General features: G+C 39.9%; 1 protein-coding gene across 7 annotated transcripts in view; it reads right to left on the reverse strand.

Annotated features, from left to right (window-relative positions):
- SCN8A (sodium voltage-gated channel alpha subunit 8) overlaps positions 1–20,019 on the reverse strand; it is a 200,409-nt gene that overhangs the window by 90,883 nt on the left and 89,507 nt on the right. For 5 of the 7 annotated variants that reach the window (XM_054238528.2, XM_054238524.2, XM_054238527.2 and 2 more), the window contains 8 exons: positions 19,690–19,778; positions 18,911–19,039; positions 17,019–17,110; positions 7,862–8,083; positions 6,132–6,195; positions 4,720–4,861; positions 2,225–2,431; positions 1,110–1,403 (listed from right to left, as the gene is read on the reverse strand). In XM_054238528.2, the coding sequence (XP_054094503.1) occupies positions 1,110–1,403; positions 2,225–2,431; positions 4,720–4,861; positions 6,132–6,195; positions 7,862–8,083; positions 17,019–17,110; positions 18,911–19,039; positions 19,690–19,778 (1,239 nt within the window). Of the gene's footprint in view, positions 1–1,109; positions 1,404–2,224; positions 2,432–4,719; positions 4,862–6,131; positions 6,196–7,861; positions 8,084–17,018; positions 17,111–17,265; positions 17,358–18,910; positions 19,040–19,689; positions 19,779–20,019 lie in introns of all 7 variants that reach the window. The other 2 variants (XM_054238530.2, XM_054238523.2) reach the window with 1 other exon arrangement.

Genomic DNA, 20,019 nt, shown 5'->3' on the forward strand with positions numbered 1-20,019 from the left:
TCTAAAAAAAAATAAATCTCTACTTGGTTATCCAACAAATAATTTAAACTCTGGATGTCTAAACTGGAATATACTTCCCTTGTAAACCTGGACCGTCCTTTTTTTTTTTATTGCTCCCTCAGCAACACACATATAAACTACCTAATTCCTGTATATCCTTTAAGCCTCAGTTCAGAAATTTACCTTTCCCAGAAAATCTTTACTGAATCTCCATGTTGGGATAGACCTATGCTTTTCTAACACCCCCAGTATATCTCAATTATGGAATAATACTGCTAATGCTATTACATAAGTAATTTTTTAGTGTATTCGGCTGCCTCACTATACCGTAAACTCTCTATGGTACAGGCGATGTTTTAATCACCTTTTAAGCCCTAGGACCTAGCACAATCCTTGATATGTGGTAAGTACTCCATAAATGCTTACTACATGAATGATGAGAACTACATTTTAGGACGTGATCTGTTGACAGTATATAAAACACAAAGGAGAAGAAGGAAGACTAGAGAAAACAAAACTAAACAAATGCAGTAGAACAAAATAATACAATCACAAAGCCAAAACTCAGATAAGGGTAAGGAACGGAAAGAAGGGGATGGACATGAGGGATTTTGCTCATCCCCCGAAATGAACAAGACTGGCAAACGACTGAAATGGGAAGTGAGAGATGCAAGTGGGAAAATGAATCATCTCTGGGAAAAAAGAAAAGACACTGAATATACTGCCATAAACAGTAACTATATCTACACCTACCAACTTCCCAGCATTTCTTTAAAATGGGAAATTAAATGGCCTAGGAATTGGATTTTGGTGGTGTTCGCTAAAATCCAAAAATACCTATTTATGTGATGACATCTGTAGTAATAGAATGCTGAACAATTATCTAAATCCTCTGTGCTCTTTTTTTCTTAGTTTCCTTATTTATTAAAGTTGGGAACAACTGGAGGCTTTCAATCTACCATAGGCTAACTTATCAGTGTGACACGATATATCCAGAATAATTAGTAAGTAGGACTTGCCATGCTCAAATAAGATGTCCTAAAATGTTTCATTTTACCTTAATAAAACATAAATTTTTGAAAAAGGTATAGACAAAAAGAAGAGTTTACCTGATTCATGATGGAAAATTTCCTCCCTATTCTGTTGTCTGGCAGCCGAAAGGCCTTCCTTCTCATGCCATCTTCTGACTCTGACTTAAACACCTTCTCAGGATCCCCTTTCTCTTCTCCTTCAGAGAGCTCCTTTTGCTTCCTCTTCTTTCTCCTGTTACGTCTTTCCTTTGCACTCTTTGAACTGAGTTTAGAAAGTTCAGAAGAGCTCCGAGGGGAGCCTCCACCTTCTTCACCTTCTTCCTCTATGGCATCTTCTGAGACAGTTCCTGCTGAAGTGGCCATCGCAGCAGCCTAGGAAAGAAGCCACAGCAACACACCAGACCAGGGCAATTAATTCAAGCCACCCAAAGCTAACCAGTTAGCACAGCATATTTCCCTTCCTATGGGAAAGAAAGGAAAAAAGGAAGAGGGAAACCCATCCTGTTAGAGAGTTTCTGTGTATTCTGGCACACAGCCCTAAGTGAACAGAGCAGAACCCAGTGGTGAGAACTTTGGGAGTTATTCTCTTGAGCATTTCAGACAAGAACTTGGCTGCTGCCCTGTTACCAGAGGATCCCTTCTGAGCAAGTCTGGAAATGAATGCTAAGAAACATTCATTTATTATTATGAATGTTTAATATATTATGGGCCCTAACAATAAACAAATACATGTATATTTAGATAAGGATTAGAAAGTTAAGTGTTAAGGTGATGAGATCACAAATGTTTTTTAAATCTTACTTTATAATATTTTGCCTGTATCTTCTTTTTAATTAGAAATAATACTTTTATGACCACATGAATCTTAACATTTTTCCCAACAAAAAGAATATGCTTATGTGAAGCACAATATAAACTACCCTGGTCACTTTTTTCTTCCCAGTCATCATGGCGGTTGCACACTGAACAGTTGAGAAATTCAACAAAAGATGATATGAACAAACAATTTGGCTGTTAAGACAAATGGAATAATTGGATCAACCATCTGCAGTTGTTACTTGGGTTATTTTCATCAGCTCAATGACCTCTATTTGAAAATATGCCTAGAAAAGATTGACTGCAGTGAAAATCAGATGGGGCCTTAGTCACCATGATCTGGCAGGAAGGTCTGTTGCAAAGAATTCATCACCAACCTGTGCCTCTTCCTGTTGCTTCTTAAGTTGCTCCAACATTGCTTTAAATTCAGCCTCTTTTTGCTCTGCCTCCTCCAGTGTTGCCTGATTCTGTTCTTCATAAGCCATGGCCACCACAGCCAAGATCAAGTTCACCAGATAGAAAGAACCCACAAAGATGACCAAGACGAAGAAGATCATGTATGTTTTCCCAGCTGCTCGTAAGGTCTGCAAAGACAAGGACCATTTTCTGAGTCATTTGTACCAAATGATGAACCAGGCTGAAAACAACGAATGGGCCGAGTTCTTCTTTGGGACACAGTTTGCATTTTGAACAAGACAGTCTTTCCTTGTGCAGTACTCCTTCCTGTTGTGGACACTCAGTACTCCCAAAGGTTGAACGGTTTCGCTTATCCTCAACTCACATTAAATGGCAGTCGTTATCTCCCAACCACTGCAACAACAACAAAAAATCCCCTCCCATTTCTAAATATTCCCTATATACTCCTTTCATAAAAAAAAGTTTGATTTTGGGCTAAGACAATTATAAAGAAAAGAATACAAAACTGCAGCTTATTAATCTACTAGTCCTCAAATAGCATTAACAAACAAATTGTGTCTCTGAAATCAGGTCCAAGTTGTAGGAAATCCCATCTTTTTTTTTTTTTTTTAAGATGGAATCTCACTCTATTGCCCAGGCTGGAGTGCAGTAGCATGATCTTGGCTCACTGCAATCTCTGCCACCCAGGTTCAAGCAATTCTCCCACCTCAGCCTCCCAAATAGCTGGGATTACAGGAATGTGCCACCATGCCTGGCTAATTTTTGTATTTTTAGTAGAGACGGGGTTTCAACATGTTTACCAGTTTGGTCTTAAACTCCTGGCCTCAAGTGATCCACTCACCTCAGCCTCTCAAAGTGCTGGGATTACAGGCATGAGCTACTGCACCCGGCCAGGAAATTCCCATCCTGAGTGACACCCTTCCTTATTCTTTTGCAATAGGATGAGTTTTAAAAGGATATGAATATAAGACATGAAGGATAGTGGGGAGAAAAAAAAAGCAGAAGGAAACTGGGCTTTTATGTACATGCAACCCACTATTACAGAATTTTCATCTTTATTCTGTTAACCACAAAATGGTCCAGGTGTGGTGGCTCACATCTGTAATCCCAGCACTTTGGGATGCCAAGATGGGCAGATCACCTAAGGTCAGGAGTTCGAGACCAGCCTGGACAACCATCATGGTGAAACCCTGTCTCTACTAAAAATACAAAAATTAGCTGGGTGTGGTGGTGCGTGCTTGTAATCTCAGCTACTTGGGAGGCTGAGGCAGAAGAATCACTTGAACCTGGGAATTGGAGATTGCAGTGAGCCAAGATTGCGCCACCGCACTCCAGCCTGGGCAACAAGAACAAAATACCATGGGGGAAAAAAAAGAGAAAGAAAAAAAGGAAGTAAGCAAGTTAGTTAGCATCAATCACAAATATTTCATGAGAAAGACTCAACCTGAGGGAACTCCAGGCTGTCCAACAGAAAGGTAAGAATTAACTCAGAGATTTGAACTAGAAACTTCCCTTAAAGAGGTTCCTTCATGCCTGAGGGGACATGTTTTTCATTTTCAAAGTAACTGACATCACCAAATGACCGAGTCAAAGAGAAAACAATGGACTGTCATAAAATTTCTAAGCTGTAAGACTCTGAGCAAATAGTTACACTAACTTCATTACAACCAGCAAAGTTAAACGACTTGTCCAGAGTCACCAAGTTAGCAAATAGTTACACTAGTTACACTTAGCAAATAGTTACACTAACTTCATTACAACCAGCAAAGTTAAATGACTTGTCCAGTAGCCCGACAGAATGTTACTGACCTTATTTTTATCTGTACAACCTGCTTGAACAAGTCCAAACGTGTTATAAATCTCAAAAATGTTGATATATTTATACTCCAAGGGCCTTATGGAAATTCCATCTATACAGTGCCTTGCAAAGAGGTGTTTAATACTTCTTAAACAGATGCCCTAATGGTGCCTCATACCTATAATCTCAGCACTTTGGGAGGCCACAGTGGGAGGATCACTTGAGACCAGAGGTTCCAAAACCACCAGCCTGGGCAACAGACTGAAACCCCAACTTTCCAAAAAGTAGAAATATTAGACAGGTGTGGTGGTACATGCCTGTAGTACCTACCTTAAAAACAAAACAAAACAAAAAAGAAACCCTAAGCACAACTATCCAAAGGCAACATGCTGCAGAGAATGAACAATAGGAAGTAGAGAGAGCAGATTCCCAGGTGAGACAAGAGGCTGTCAAAGCTGTAAGCATCTACAGCTATACATGACTGAACATTAAAAACGGGGACGAGAACTGACAGAATTCACTTAATATAAAAAACCAGCTAACTGTGGGAAACACAACAATTAGATCTTGTATAACATCTTCACTAATGGTGAATGTCCCCAACCCCATATATGCTCATGTAAACTTTATGACCAAAGGAAAAGAGGTATTACTCACCAGCTGATACAAGTTTTCCCAATAGTCCTGGGTCATAAGGCGAAATAATGCCAAGAAGGCCCAGCTAAAAGTGTCAAAGCTTGTGTAACCATAGTTGGGGTTCCTTCCTGCTTTCATACACTGGTATCCCTCTGGGCATTGCCTGAAGGAAGATAGGGAAGTTTAGGACTTTTCAACATAATTCCACCCAGCCATGACCTTGGAGATAATAAATAACATAATTCTATTTACTCCATGACCTTGGAGGTAATAAATAACCATCAATAGAGCCAGGCTAACAAACTGGAAGAAAAAGAAAAAGAAGGAAGTAAGCAGCTAGCCAACTTCTGGGGACAGCCTAGGATAAGAATCACCTGGCATGTCCTTTAAAAATGCAGATTCCTGTGTCCTTACCCAAATCTAGGAATTAAAAGTTCTGGATACAGGATCTACGAATCTGCATTTTTAAAAGGTATGCCAGGTGATTCTTACACATGCCAAAGTGTGAGAAGTACTGTTCTAGATTCCCCTCAATGTGTAATTCAATCAAATTTAACTTAGCTACTATCCCAAATGACAAACAGCTAGAAGTTCCTCTTAATAATCGTTGTTTTCTTTACACTCACTGTGACAACCTAAGTCATAATGGACATTTCAGTTACCTTGGTGACACCATTTCTCCTGCTTTTAGATTCATCTCATACTTCTTTCAATGCAATCTCTAGTAATCTACTTTAATATAGAAATTAAATGGGCTTCTAGATATTGTGGTCATGTTAAAATACCAATTCTTAGAGGACCAATATACTCTGAGAAATGACACTAGCACCACCCTACATTTATAAAGCCCTCTGTTTACAAAGCACTTTCATGTAATATAAGTGGATCGTTACAGTAACCAATGTGAGGAAGAGAGAGCATGGCTTATTAAATAAACCCATTTTACGGATGAAAAAAATCAAGGCTCAGATATGTTAAATGGCTTGCTAAAGGTCTCAGAGCAGGAAGTATCATGATCAGGACTCAAACACTACATTGCTACTCTTTTTCCTCCTCTATGCTGTCAGGTCAAGCATATTTTGGGTCATCCTAGGATGCATAATTATCACTAAGACGGTATCTTTACTCTCTACCGTACCATAGGATGAGAGGAGTCCCCAAGAGGCAGGTATGCTATTTGGTATTATTGATTCTATCCTTAGATTCTTTGATTTCGGCTTGACACTACAAGCGCAATCACTTACTGGTAAAATGTCAACTTTAGATGGACAAATATGAAACAGAAAGAAAATCTATGTCAACCGATAGGTCACATGCAATTGTAAGGTTACTATGTGAGTACAAAGAAAAGTAAAAATATTGTCTATTTTGACCCAACTAATAATAGGTACATTATTTTAAGGAAAGAGAATAAAACTAGGTGAGCTACTTACCCAGCATCAGAACTGTTCCCACAGAGTAAAGGTTCTAGCATGCCAGGAACTGTGTAGAAATTTGCTAGAAAAGTTTGAAGAGGTAGGAAATGAACAGGCAGATTTAAGCGAATCAGAGAAGAAGGTTACACTGTTCCTAACTAGCCCCAGCAGAAACAGTTACTGACTTTAGCTCATAAATCTCTTCCAATGGCTGTGGCAGCTGGTATGAATTCTTTCCCATTAATGATTTTCTTATTAATATTTATAAATTAAAAGTGCTACCCCAAAGGCCTTGATGCAATATAGTTTTCACAGATACCCAACTTTCATTCATACTTCAATTCTATATGCTAGACTCTGGTACGTGAAACAAAAGGGGCTGGAAGTAAGTCTTCTGAGTTCTAAAGCCTTTAAACCGCTCCATTCTTCTACCCGTACAACTTGTCTTTAGCAAAGATATTTTAGAGCTCATCGGTCATTAGATACTAGGTCCTATTTCAAATTAGAAGGCATGTTTTCCTTTCCAGCATATGCCCCTGAAATCTTCTTTGTAACATTTTCTTTTTTCTTGCTTTCTTTTTGGGACAGAGTTTGGTTCTTGCTGCCCAGGCTGGAGTGCAATGGTGTAGTCTCAGCTCACTGCAACCTCCACTTCCCAGGTTCAAGCAATTCTCTTGTGTCAGCCTCCCGAGTAGTTGGGATTATAGGCATGAGTCACCATGCCCAGCTAATTTTTTTTTGTATTTTTAGTAGAGACAGGGTTTCACCAAGTTGGCCAGGGTGGTCTTGAACTCCTGACCTCAGGTGATCCAGCCGCCTCGGCCTCCCAAAGTGCTGGGATTACAGGCACGAGCCACCATGCCTGGCCTTTTGCAACATTTTCCTGTGGCTACTAAACTGACTTTATTTTCTCAGGAATGACTAATAGTGACATCACTAACTTTCTTCATGAGTCTAAAGCAGTATCATTACATCAAAGTTTCCTTAAGAAAAGATCTAAGTACTTTGGTTCCTCAAATAAAATGATTAAAACTCCCTAACTGCAATAGTGTCTTGGAGATTGCCTGATTCCCTAGGCTAGATAGACTGCAATAGTCTTAGTAATATTAAGAAAACTTGAGTTCCAAAGATACATTCTGGACTAAATGTGTAAATATCCTAAGTAACTCAGCTAGGGAAAAAATAATTTTTATCAAGCTTCTAAGCCTAAATTTCAAAGCAAAAGTTTAGGGGTCCATGCGAAGAAGGGAGAAAGGGCTGATGTTCAAGAGCTTCTGAACACAATCCTACCTTGAGGAAAGGAATAATTTCACAGGGCTACTTGTATTAGCACTGCCATTCCTTTCCATCTCCAACTACTTTTTTTCTTTTGGGACGGAATTTCACTCGTTTCCTACACAGGCTGGAGTGCAATGGTGCGATCTTGGCTCACCGCAACCTCCACCTCCTGGGTTCAAATGATTCTCCTGCCTCAGGCTCCCGAGTAGCTGGGATTACAGGCATGCACCACCACGCCCAGCAAATTTTGGATTTTTAGTAGAGACAAAGTTTCTCCATGTTGGCCAGAATGGCCTCAAACTCCTGACCTCAGGTGATCGGCCTGCCTCAGCCTCCCAAAATGCTGGGACTACAGGTGTGAGCCACCACGCCCAGACTACAGCTACTTTTTTAAGCCCCGTGGTAGCTTCTGACCATGTGAACTAGTAATAGACTTTTCCTATTCCTCTTGCAGAGAAGAGGCCACCTACTTTTATTGTTGATATACTCTTCCCAATCAAAGCCTTTGGTGCCGTTTTCAAGATAGCTCTCATTGAAGTTTATGGGCCACACAACACACTTGTTTCGAAGGTTTCCCATGAACAGCTGCAGTCCGATCAAGGCAAAAACACTCAGACAGAACACTGTCAGGATCATCACATCTGACAGTTTCTTCACAGACTGAATCAGGGCACCCACAATTGTCTTCAGGCCTGAGGAGACAGAATCCCTAGAATCAGAGGCACCTCAAAGCCCTCCCCACCTCCCCCAGCCTCCCTCTTAGCCACTGGCTGCTACTCCTCCCCACAACACCACTCTTGAAATATGGCCACTTTATTTTTATACCATGAGAATAATAATAGGTCAGCAAAAATAAAAATAAAAAAACATTCCGGAAGTATCCATTTTTAGGTGAATGCATCTGAAAAAGCAAAACAAAGCTCCTTCTACCAACATGTGGCCCCCTTCTTCCTGGGAACGCTTTCCCGTCTCTGACTACTTTTTAGTTCCCCACAAGAGCCAAGCTCTTACTTGCCTTAGGGCCTTCATACCTGCTGCTCCCTCTGCCTGGAATGCTCCCTGTTACATTACCTTGTCCTCTTTGCCTAACTCCTACTCATCCTTCAAGGTCCAGTTCAAACATCAATTCTTCCAGAAAAGCCTTTTCTGACTTCACCACTCTTCTCCCTCCCCATTGGTACTAGTGTCTCAGTAGCATGTTATACTTCTTCTGTAGCATTTATTATGGTTACAATTGATGTTTTACATCTATTGTGTTCACAGCAGGATCTACAGTGCCTAGCCCACAGTAGGTATTCAGCAAATATTTGTCAAAGAAACAAAAGGAAAAATCAGGAATTGTGGAGGTCTCCAGGTGGAAAGAAAACCACTGGGAAGTTTAAAAGCCAATAATAAGTGAGAAGGTACAATAATATTTTGCCAAGGGCTCTGGAAATGCCAGAGTATTGAAAAGGTTATTATTAATCCAGTATTTATACTTGGTCTTTTTCCATTTAAAAATACACTTTTTCTGTATCATATATATTCCCCTGCTTTCTATGATTATTTTTTTCTGTCCTAAATTAAAAACGAAAACATAAAAAAATTTTAATTTGAAGTTTAAATGCAAGACACTTGCTCAAATGTAGACTGAAGGTATATTTCTTAATTGCACAGGGAGAGATCAGTGATAGGAGATACAGAAAGATATGGTTGTAGGCTCATGCTTTTTGGGTCCAAATGATCTTTATGTGCCCAGATATCAGGTTATCCATACACAGCACATGGCCAACAAAGAGCCTTCCATGGAGACTGTGACCACAAAGAAATTATGAAGAGCTTGCCTGGGCTCCAGGAAACAAAGCATTTCTAATCTGATTCTTTTTCTCCTCATGGGGCTGTGCAAAAAAAAGCATCAGACAGGGAATCAGAAAGCTGGTATTCTGGTCCTGGCCCAGTCACTGCTTATGACCTACTGTGTTTCAAATCAAATTTAAGGTCACTTCTCAGGGTCTCATTTTCTTGTCTACAGAACATGGATAAGCATAGCACTACATAGCAGTGGTCAGTGGTGAAGAAGCTGAAGAATCTTCTCTAAAAGTCTTTCAAAATATGGCAGAGATGTTTATTTGTTTGAGAGTAAGAAACTGAAACTTCAAACTATCTTTTAAACCTAAGGCTCTGGAAAATTGTACCATAATCACACAGCTAGGTAAGAAGGCACTGGTGAAATAAAGTAGAAAGCAGCCATCAAGAAGTAAAAATTCTTCCAGTGAAATGGAATTTATTTCCATTCAGTTGCTAAGGAACACAGAAGTCCTCATTATATTTTGACTGGGTGGAGGGGGTCTATATTGAGACAATAATTCAATCCCAGGCTTTTAAAATTATGCAGATTTACTGTTTTCAAGTCAAAGACTGATTTAAAAAAGAATACTTGAATGGGTCACTAAAAATGGTTGTCAAGTTTCTTTTCCTGGACTTTGTTATGAGACTTATATAGCCAAATCTCCAGACGATTCAGACAATCACCTTTGAAAACACCAGATGACTGTTAAAGGACTTTACCATCGCTATTTTACTGAATTGAGAAATGAGCTGTAAGCTGTCCTCTGTATTAGTAACAAGCGTATAATACTACAAAATAGCCAAACCAATTTTGTAAGTAAATAATTTGAGTTTGTAAGTAAATAATTTGAAAAGCATACACTTTTAGCATGCAACACAATAATTTGAGTTTGTAAGTAAATAATTTGAAAAGCATACACTTTTAGCATGAGTAGAATCTGATTTTCCTGGGCTGGAAACTCTTTGACAATTCCAGACCTATATAACTGGAAATTCTAGGCCATGCACTCCAACTATCTCCTGTTCCATAAGAATGAACTCTCAGCAGCCATGTCTGCACAAGGTCACCTTCTCTCAGTAGTTGCAGATGTCTCGGTGGACATCTGACCTAAATCCAGATCCTTTCCTACGGGAATTTGGAACAGGATAAGAGATAGTTGAGTAATCTTTTCATGTGGTGGGAATGTAATAAATAAATTTGGAAACTAAGTGGCAGCCATATTCTGTCATATTAAGATATGACTGAGAAGTAAAGGAAGTTAGTATACTGAGAGAGAGAAATAGACACTTGGAGAGAAGAGAGATGGAGACAAAGTACTTCCTGGTACCTGTGGCTTTCTGGCTCTGCATTCTGGTTTCTACTGGCTTCCTAGAAGCACAAGTGCATTCCAGCCCTTAGGTTTCCTGAATCATTCCTGTGTCCTGTTACTCACAACCTGAAATGACCCCAACTAATCTGACATAACTCACCACTTTCCTGGGGATGAACCTAAATGCTCACCACAGTCAGCTGGTTTAACATCTCCTCTCCATAAGCCAGATGTTATTGCTGAAGAAATGTGTAAACATGAGTCGAGGAAGCTAAAAAGACACTTTTCAAGCCTCATCTTTGAAGTCTGGGGCTTAGATGATCTCATTGGTGACTTAGCTTTCAAGATGTTTAAAGTAGAAGCTTAATTCGAAATGGTATTCAGCTGTGAATGGTATTCACAGAGGGTCAGAGAAACAAATCTTAATTAAGCAAGGATAATCATTAAAAAACATTAACGACAGCCATCTAAAAAGTTTAGTCTCCAAGATTCTCATCCAGATCACCAAGAGAAAATGAGAAGGCAAAGGAAAAAGAACAAAGGTGACGTGTCTTAATGTTTTCAGGTAAAGGAAGGCACATAATCACACAGCAATATTAAATATAAACAATCACTAAACTATACATTGGTCTCAGCCAAGACTCTTCTTCCTTCCATTAGGATTAATTGCAAATGGCCATATTTGCAGGCATCAATCCTAATTTATGGAGATGCCGTCATCAAGTCATTTCTTAAGCTCAAGCTCTATAGGCTTGCCAGCTGTGACTGCCTGAAAGTCCTCCCTCATACCATCAACACCTGTCAATAAAGGCAAAAAGCTGTTAGTAGAATTCCTGACCTGACACAAGCCAGAAGTGTAGAATGCCACCATTCTGGTGGTACAGAGACAATGTCTTTTTATTCTATTGGCTCACAACATCACATGCCAGAACAAGCATGATACTGACTGAACACCAATTATCCCAAACAGAGCAGAATGCTTCTTCAAAAGACTCCTACACAACAGAGGGTGCAACAGAAGCCATGTGGGGGCAAATTGGACAGTGAGAACTCTTGGAAAAGGCTAACATTAGCTCACTTTGGTGTGTGTCTGAGTAGAAACAGTTAATACATTTACTATAGGCCAAAAAAAGACAGCTGGATTCAATGTAGAGAATGGTCAGTGACAGGAGGAAAAGCTGGATATTTAAGGAATTTTGAGAAGCAGGTGAAGAATTCTACTCTATGTCCAAAAGTACCTCTGAACCTCTCACAATGCCCAGAAATCCTTTGAATAAATGAACAATGCCTGCCTATGTGCTATGTCCAGAGAAATCAGTCATGCATTTTGGGGTCAAAATCTTTCAACACTGGGATGGCCAGATTATAAATAAAGTTAATTTGCTGAGCATGGTGGCTCATGCCTGTAATCTCAGCACTTTGGGAGGCCGAGGCAGGTGGATCACCTGAGGTCAGGAGTTCAAGACCAGCCTGGCCAACGTGGTGAAACCCCATCTCTCCTAAAAATACAAAAATCAGCCAGGTGTGGTGGCACATGTTTATAATTCTAGCTACTCAGGAGCCTGAGGCAGGAGAATAGCTTGGACCCAGAAGGCGGAGGTTGCAGTGAGCTGAGATCACATCATTGCACTCCAGCCTGGGTGACTAGCAAAACCTCTGTCTCAAAAAAAAAAAAAAAAATACACACACACACATATATATATATAAAATAAATAAAGTTAATTCATATTCCCTAGTTTGTAGCTCAGGTTGAGAAATTTAAGTGGTTTAAAGCAATGTGAGCTAATTCCCTTACAAAATTAATATTCAAACAGGCTTCAGTAGCAGTAACAAGCAGTTCTCAACCCAGGGAAAGAAAAACTACCCTGTTCCCAGAGTCAGGCTTGGGTTCAGACAAATCACAGGAGTAAAGTAGTGTCGTGCTGACTTTCCTGCTGCAACTGCAAGCCTTGCAATAATAGTTATTTATTTATTTAGAGACAAGATCTTACCAAGCTGCCCAGGCTGGAATGCAGTGGCTACTCACAGGTGTGGTCACAGCTCAAAGCAACCTCAAACTCCTGGGCTCAAGTGATCCTCTGAGTCAGCCTCCTGATTAGCTGGGACTATAGGTGTGTACCACTGCACCCAGCCTACAGTGATAGTTCTGAAGGTTCTCCAGAGTAACAGTAATTTGAGAGAGATCTGGGGACTTTTAGATTTCTTTACTAGAGACCGGAATTACAGCACAAAGTGTAACCAAAACTAAACCAGCTCTCAAAGATGGGTCAGTAGAATCATGCAAGTATTTAGTGTTTTTTCACGTAGGACCACTGTTAAACTTTAGTTATCTTTCCTAAGAAGCAATGTGGGAAAAGGAGAAATACCAAGGCAATAGAATTAATAACCAGAACAGTTTAACAGAGACAATGAATCAGGTTATAGTCTTAAAACACTTTCTATCTTCCATCACTATGCAGCAGAAATTGCCACATTCACAAAGGATACGTTTAAAGAGAATGCTTTCTTTGTGAAAACTGGAGTTGGAAAAAGAAAGGCCTATCATTTTCCCTGCTTCCTGTCTGATCCCACTGGTTAGGAGTGAAAGTAACAGAAATAAAAGCAGAGAAATAAAATATCCAAGAGAAAAATAATCAAGAAGGTCCAATTCTCAAGAGGTTGGAATGAAATTAAACAAGTGCTAATGAGCAGTAGATAAGCAGTGCTTTGGGGGAGCCATTTAAATGATAGAAATGAAAAAGAACGGACAAGTGAGGTTCTCCCAACCAGTTCTATTAATACTTACACTACTAAGTGCTGCTGTCTAAGAAAAACCTGAGAAACTGTTTTGAGGTTCTCACCCTTTCTTTGGACATGTCAGCCCTGTGGCACATGATCAAAGCATGCAGAGGACAACACTTCTGGCAGAGTCACTTAGAAGTTAGCTTTCTGCAGGACTCAGACAAATACAAAGTGAAACAAAGTTTTAAGACATATAAACTTTTAGGCAGAATATTTCAATGTCAGGGAGAACCTGGCCAATTCTAGACTAAAGAAAATTTAGAAAGGGTCACCTCTGTAACTGACCCTTTTAGCACAGAGCTTGTGTACACTGTTCTCCAAGTTCATGGCTCTGAAGCAAAACAGAAACCATAAATAGTATGTATCCAAGTCAAGTTAGCAAGTAAAAAGGGTCAGAAGGTGGATTTGGTCTTTTCTGAGCTACAAGAAAACTCTAAAATAAGGCATTTCTTATAGAAAAGGCCAGAGCTAACTGATGCATCTTACTGTGCATTCCTTGGGAGTCCTGGCAGCCCTTCCATACTCAGAGTATCTACCAAAGACACGAAGAGGGAGGACAAAATCAGCCCAGGTCGGGTGTGGGTGAATGCTGTAGGAAAGGAAAAGCTCTCATAAAGGAAGTTGATACATGGGGGGCTTTGTGAGACCTTGCAGGGTCCAGGTCAGTGGTTGCTATCACTTCCATTCTGTTTTTGACACCCTTGGCAATAGCCTATAACCAAACTGGGAACTCGAGAAGACAAACAGAGCAACAATTCCACTGAAGTGATCCAAGAGAAAACTTGGTATACAAAACAATGGTTTTTACTAAGGGGGAACCATGGCCTAGCTCTACCACACAAGACTCAAAATGACTTAGACTTCCAAGCAAGAGATGGCCCAGATCCACTGACTCATATACTGGTGCTCCCGCCTTGGAAGGAGATTGCATAGCAGACAGGTAGGAACAACACAACAGCCCTCGATGGGAGAAAGCATAATCAGCAATTTCAGAATTTCCCATAGGATGAGAGAAAACTCCCCATGAGGGAAACTTCATTACCAGATTTCTCTTGCTAACTCTAAAAGGTAGAATGGGAAGCCAAAAGATTGAGATTGAGAGCTATGCTTAATTCAAGAACCAAATATACCACTTACTGACAGTGATCTATTATTGGCTTTACTATCCCTTAATGTTATTTTCCACCCCAGTTAGCCTTCCAAAGCCAGCTCAATTGGAGGTGCTTCTAGAAATAGGAATCTGGGACTCTATTTCAAACTGTGAAGCTGAAGCTGAGGTCTAAATCTTGATACAAACCCTTTCTATTGGCTTAGGTTTCTTCTTTATAATAACTGCTGCTACTACAATCGAGCACTACTATGGGCCAGGCACTGTGTTAGATACTGCATATATTCCAGATAGATATATAAAGGATAAATAACATGACATATTAAGGATATATATGTAAAGAATAAATAATGTGACACCAGTCAAGAGTTCTTGCAGAAATGCCATGGTCAAAAGTTAACCATATAGCAGAGATAGAGATAGAAGCTATGAGCTAGACTACAGATAGCATCTGCTGCCCTAGTTAGTGAACAGAATACAGCTTTCCAATTTAATTCTGGAGAGAAGTTTTGAGATCACAAGAACATAAAGAGACAGATGCCTTGCAGAGTACGATGGGGGAAATGAGCAGAAAACACGAAATCATATTTAAAGGGGCCAGAGGAGGAGAGAGACCATAGGAAAAATGAAAGTAAAGATTTGCCACTCCAGATGCCTCAGAAAATAAGACAAGGCCTGCCTAAGGATTAGGCCACCATCAGTGAGCTATCTGAGGCTCTGTGGAAAATGAGCTGGGATTAAGCAGATTTAAAATGGCTAGATACTAAATCTTGGTAAGTCAGGGTTGTAGTTTTTTGCCAAGAAGTATATACTCCAACTGACACCCAGCCTTTGGTTGATAGGCAGGCAGCTACCATTGCTAAAAATAAAGGAATTCATCTTTGATAGGGCACTAATATACTGGCCCACTCCATGGCCCAAATCTGTAAGTGGAAAAGATAAATTTACCTTCTTTGAGGTTCTCAGTAAACCATATTCCAAGACTGCCCTCTCTAGGATTCTATCTTTGTGCTTCCTTCTCTATCTGCTATTGAGACAATGTTGAAAAGGGGGAAAAGATGGCCAGATGCAGGGGCTCATGCCTGTAATCCCAGCACTTTGGGAGGCTTGAGGCAGGAAGACTGCTTGATCCCAGAAGTTGGCAGCCAGCCTAGGCAACATAGGGAGACCCTGTCTCTACAAAATATATATTTTTTAAATGAGCTGGGTGTGGTGGCAAGCACCTGGGGCACCAGCTACTTAGAAGGCTGAGAAGGAAGGATCACTGGTTGCTGTGAGCCCTCACTGTACCACTACACTCCAGCCTGGGCAACAGAAAGAGACCCTGTCTCTAAAACATAAAATAAGAATGAATTTTTTAAAAAGATATATTTCTGAGTCAGCCACAAGGCGAAGAGCCATGTGATGTCAAGAATAGGATGCCTCTGTTCTTTCTCCACGTTCCTATTGCTACAAAACTGTTGTAGAAAGCCTGGTCTCTATGGAGTCTTTCTTGAAACCCCTTGAACACAACTAAAGTCCAAAGAGCAACAACACAGTCTTCACCTCTGCCAAGTCAGTGCCAGTATATCTTAGACTCACAATACTAAAGTATCTTTCCTTTAAGATTTCAAGAGTGTCTTTAGAAAGATAAGTATTACCCAGTAGCAATGATTTAAATTAAATTAAGGAATCTTAACCTGGGGTCCATGGATGGGCTTCGGGGGGGGGTCTGTGAACTTTCATCTGATTCTCAAAGGGATCCAAACCTTCAAAAGGTTAAGAACCACTGGGCTGGCTCAACCAGAACCAAAAAGAAAAAGGCAAAAATTTTAAAGAGATGGTCAATCAACTAACTCTCAAGCCACCCACTAATTCTGTTTTTCCCCCTCAAACTTCTGTACTTTTTGTTGCCCATACATTTAGTTGTATCTTATCTTACCTTTGATTTTTTTAACAGTGCCTGAATAAACTTTCACTGGGATTTATGCTTGAGAGTGAACCCTGAATAAGTACAGTAGATGTCTACTGGTTCCTATTCTAGTGAGACAGATAGCAGTAGAACATGATAGACAGTGATTATTCAGTAAGTGCAGTTCACTAACTCCAAGTCTCTCAAATTTGTCTCTGATACTGGATTAGTTAATTGGGTAGATCTCTTTTGTGATTAAAAAATTCCATTAATACAGTAATAGTAAAAGTATAATTCTCTGAACAACGTTCCATCAACAAACCATGCGACAGGAAGCCTAGAAATCACAAGCAATGAAATGACGGCAAATGTCAAAATTACTGTAATTCCATGGAGCCAGGAAGCAAATGATTTATATACAAAGAGACAGCTAGCTCTGTGACAATTTCTTCAAATATGGTGAGATCCAAGTGATTGTGAAGCACGTGCTTTTTCAATAGCATGGATGGAATAGGGGCTGCATGCCTGGCAAGCACTCAGAGAAAACTGCCTGAGGACCAAACGACCATTCCAGAGAATGTCTCCCAGGAAAAACATGCAGAATGCAAGGCCATATCAACTGTATTGATGCTGGTTTAGAATGGTGGACAAATGAATGGAGGAGAAAGAGGAGATGTGGCAAATTCAGTCTTATGTACAGATTTTCTCACCTGGAATTACAGAGATAGTTTTCAAAGCTCGGAGAACCCTGAATGTTCTCAGCGCTGAGACATTGCCCAGGTCCACAAACTCTGTCACATATCTGTAGTAAGGGAGGTCACACACAGACACAAATGACAAACACAGACACAAACACAAACACCAAAGGAGAAAACAAAACCACAACAAAACAAAAAGTACAATACGTCACGTCAGGGCCCTATCCCAACACCTAACACCAACCCCGGACCATCTTACCTGGGATTACCGAAATAGTTTTCAAAGCCCTCAGTACCCTGAAAGTGCGTAGAGCTGAAACATTGCCTAGGTTTACAAACTCTGTTATATACCTGCAGAATCAAACCAAAGTTAACTTGTAATGGTACCACTGGGCGAGGGTTTGAGAATGGGGGGAAGAAAGGGTCTTATATACAAGCTACGATTTTATTTGTTTTCTTGAAAAAAAAAGTTTCAAAATATAAACATTTAAGAAACATTGGGCAAGGAAAATTCAAAAGTATATTAGAAACAACTGACAGAACCAGGAGGTTCTTGGAATTTACTCCTTTAATCAGCATAGTCATGTGCTGATCCCAATCATAATGGCTTTACTGTCAGCCCATTCACTCTTTTTAGTAAAAAGGAAGGTCAGGAGGTATCAAAGGCTTATGTTCCCAAGTTTTGTGAATAGTATCTTAAGAGAGGGAGACAAATTTCTGCAGCAGAAGCCCACAAAAACGAATCTACATTCAAGTAACTCTGTAGTTGACAATGGCAAAATTGACTACATGTCTGTATATATGACTTATTCAAGAGTTGTAATCATAATTGTAGTCATGTCTATAAATGAAGTTTTGGCCTATGACATGCAAAAGGAGGGCTCAGGAATATCCAAATCACGGGATCAGAGCAAATACTGTGTTAAGTGCTCATTTTAATTACAAGCTCATGCCTAGCAAGGACACTTAAAAATTTTAAATGAACACCAATGTGTATTCATAAGGCTAGAAAGTAAGACATTGCCTTTATATAACAGAAAATCAGTTTCAGATTCAAGTATTTGATGCATATCATTTATTCACATTTTACAGCTGAAATACATCTTTCCACCGGATGCTCAGATCAATACATATTCAAATGCGCTCTTTCTTACACATCATGCATACATGAAAAACCGATACACCACCCCCACTATACTCCCAAACCACAAAATGCTTCCCTAACCTGGAAATAAAAATAATAAGCTTGCTATAACGCTTCTATCATCAGCTAAGTTTCCCGAAGAAACATTTTTATTGCTAAAACAACACAAATGAGCAAGAGCAGTAACATACGAATGTGGAGTTACACTGATCTTGAGCAATAGTTTGAAATTCTGGTTAGTAACTCTTCAGGAGGTGCCAGTTTGGATATCTTTGCTCATGTTCTGACTCTAAAATGTACTCTGAAGTCTGCAACACCTGGCCAGCCTCATTAAATTACATGCGGTAAGACATACCCAGGAAACTCATTTTCAGCTGAAGTTTTTTACATTTAAAAAATTTCAAGTCTTCACAGAGGCCTTGTAATGATAGGTGTGCAAGCCTTGATCAATGTTATGAGGATGAATAAAATATGAGAGAGTGTCCATGGGAAATCACCTCCTACTTTCTCTCCCAGCTGTAAAGCCTCTGCTTGCCTTCTCCCACATAAACAGTTATAATTACCAGAACCACAAGAGGCCCTCACAAGCAAGAATCATAGACATAAGTCCATAGGGCCTTACATGGTTATCCATTAATTCCTCATACAGCAGTGTCTACAAATGCATACTTAGAAACACTGTCCTACAAACAGACCCAGAATTACAACTGCACACACAGAATCACACCCAGAATACCAATAAAGTAAGGGGAGAACTTACGCCATCATGATGACACTGAAATCTAACCAGTTCCACGGATCCCGTAGAAAGGTAAAGCCATCTATGCAGAAACCTCTTGCAATGATTTTCACTAGTGATTCAAATGTATAAATTCCTGTGAACGTGTACCTGTCAAAGAAATGAAGAGCTTTACGTAATTTCTGGACAGAAACTTTAAATGAACCTTTTAAGTTAGCACTTGCCTGAAATGTGGCTTCAACTAAGAGAGACAAAATAGAAAGGGCACAACCAGAGCAGCAGGAAGGAAATGAGGAGGAAAAAGAAATGCTTTGAAGGAAACTTACTGAAATGCACAAACCAAGACCTCTGGAATGTTGTACTGGGTCCTGAATTGTATTCCATGGAAGTAACTGTGCTCCTATCTAGTACATGATCATTTTGAAGCAGGTAAGGAGGCCCCCCCAGAGCTGTTTTTAATCTTAGAGAGTCAAAAAACAGGAAAACTTAAAATTGGAGAAAACAGCATCACCAGGAACTGAATAAAAGATGGTGATGGGGCTGCAGGGCAATGCAATGCCTGGCACAGGAAAGGGTGGAGTGAAGGGTGGTCATTTCCAGAGCATACTCTCTCTTCCTAGAGTTGACTTCTAGGGAGGGATACTTCCTAAATTCCACATGTACTTTCAGCCTTCTCTGTGAAATAAAGAGAGGCAATAACTCATTTTTTTCCACCTTGATGAGTAAACTGTGGCAAAGCAAGATTCAGTGACTAAAAAATCTTTAAAACAAACAAGCATATAAATAAATGAGTTACTTACTCCACATTCTTCGACCAGTCAGGAGGGTTACTAAAAGTCATGAATACACAGTTGGTCAAAATAGTGCACATAATGATCATGCTAAATACTGTAGAGAAGAGTCAAGGGGCAATATACAAAACCTGGCCTGCCTTTCGTTTTCTCAGAAGACAAACACATTTCCACTGGGAATCAGGTGATCTAAATCAATAACCTGAAAGGAGATGAAGCACAGAAGAGAAAAATGCAAAGTGATAATGAAAACTGTGGTCACCACCATAAACACAGGATGCCACTGTTAACTGTGGATGGATGGGGCAGGATGGCTGTTCTCCTTCTTTCAAAAGGGCC

Source organism: Callithrix jacchus, chromosome 9, assembly GCF_049354715.1.
Source record: "Callithrix jacchus isolate 240 chromosome 9, calJac240_pri, whole genome shotgun sequence".
Lineage (NCBI taxonomy): Eukaryota > Metazoa > Chordata > Mammalia > Primates > Cebidae > Callithrix > Callithrix jacchus.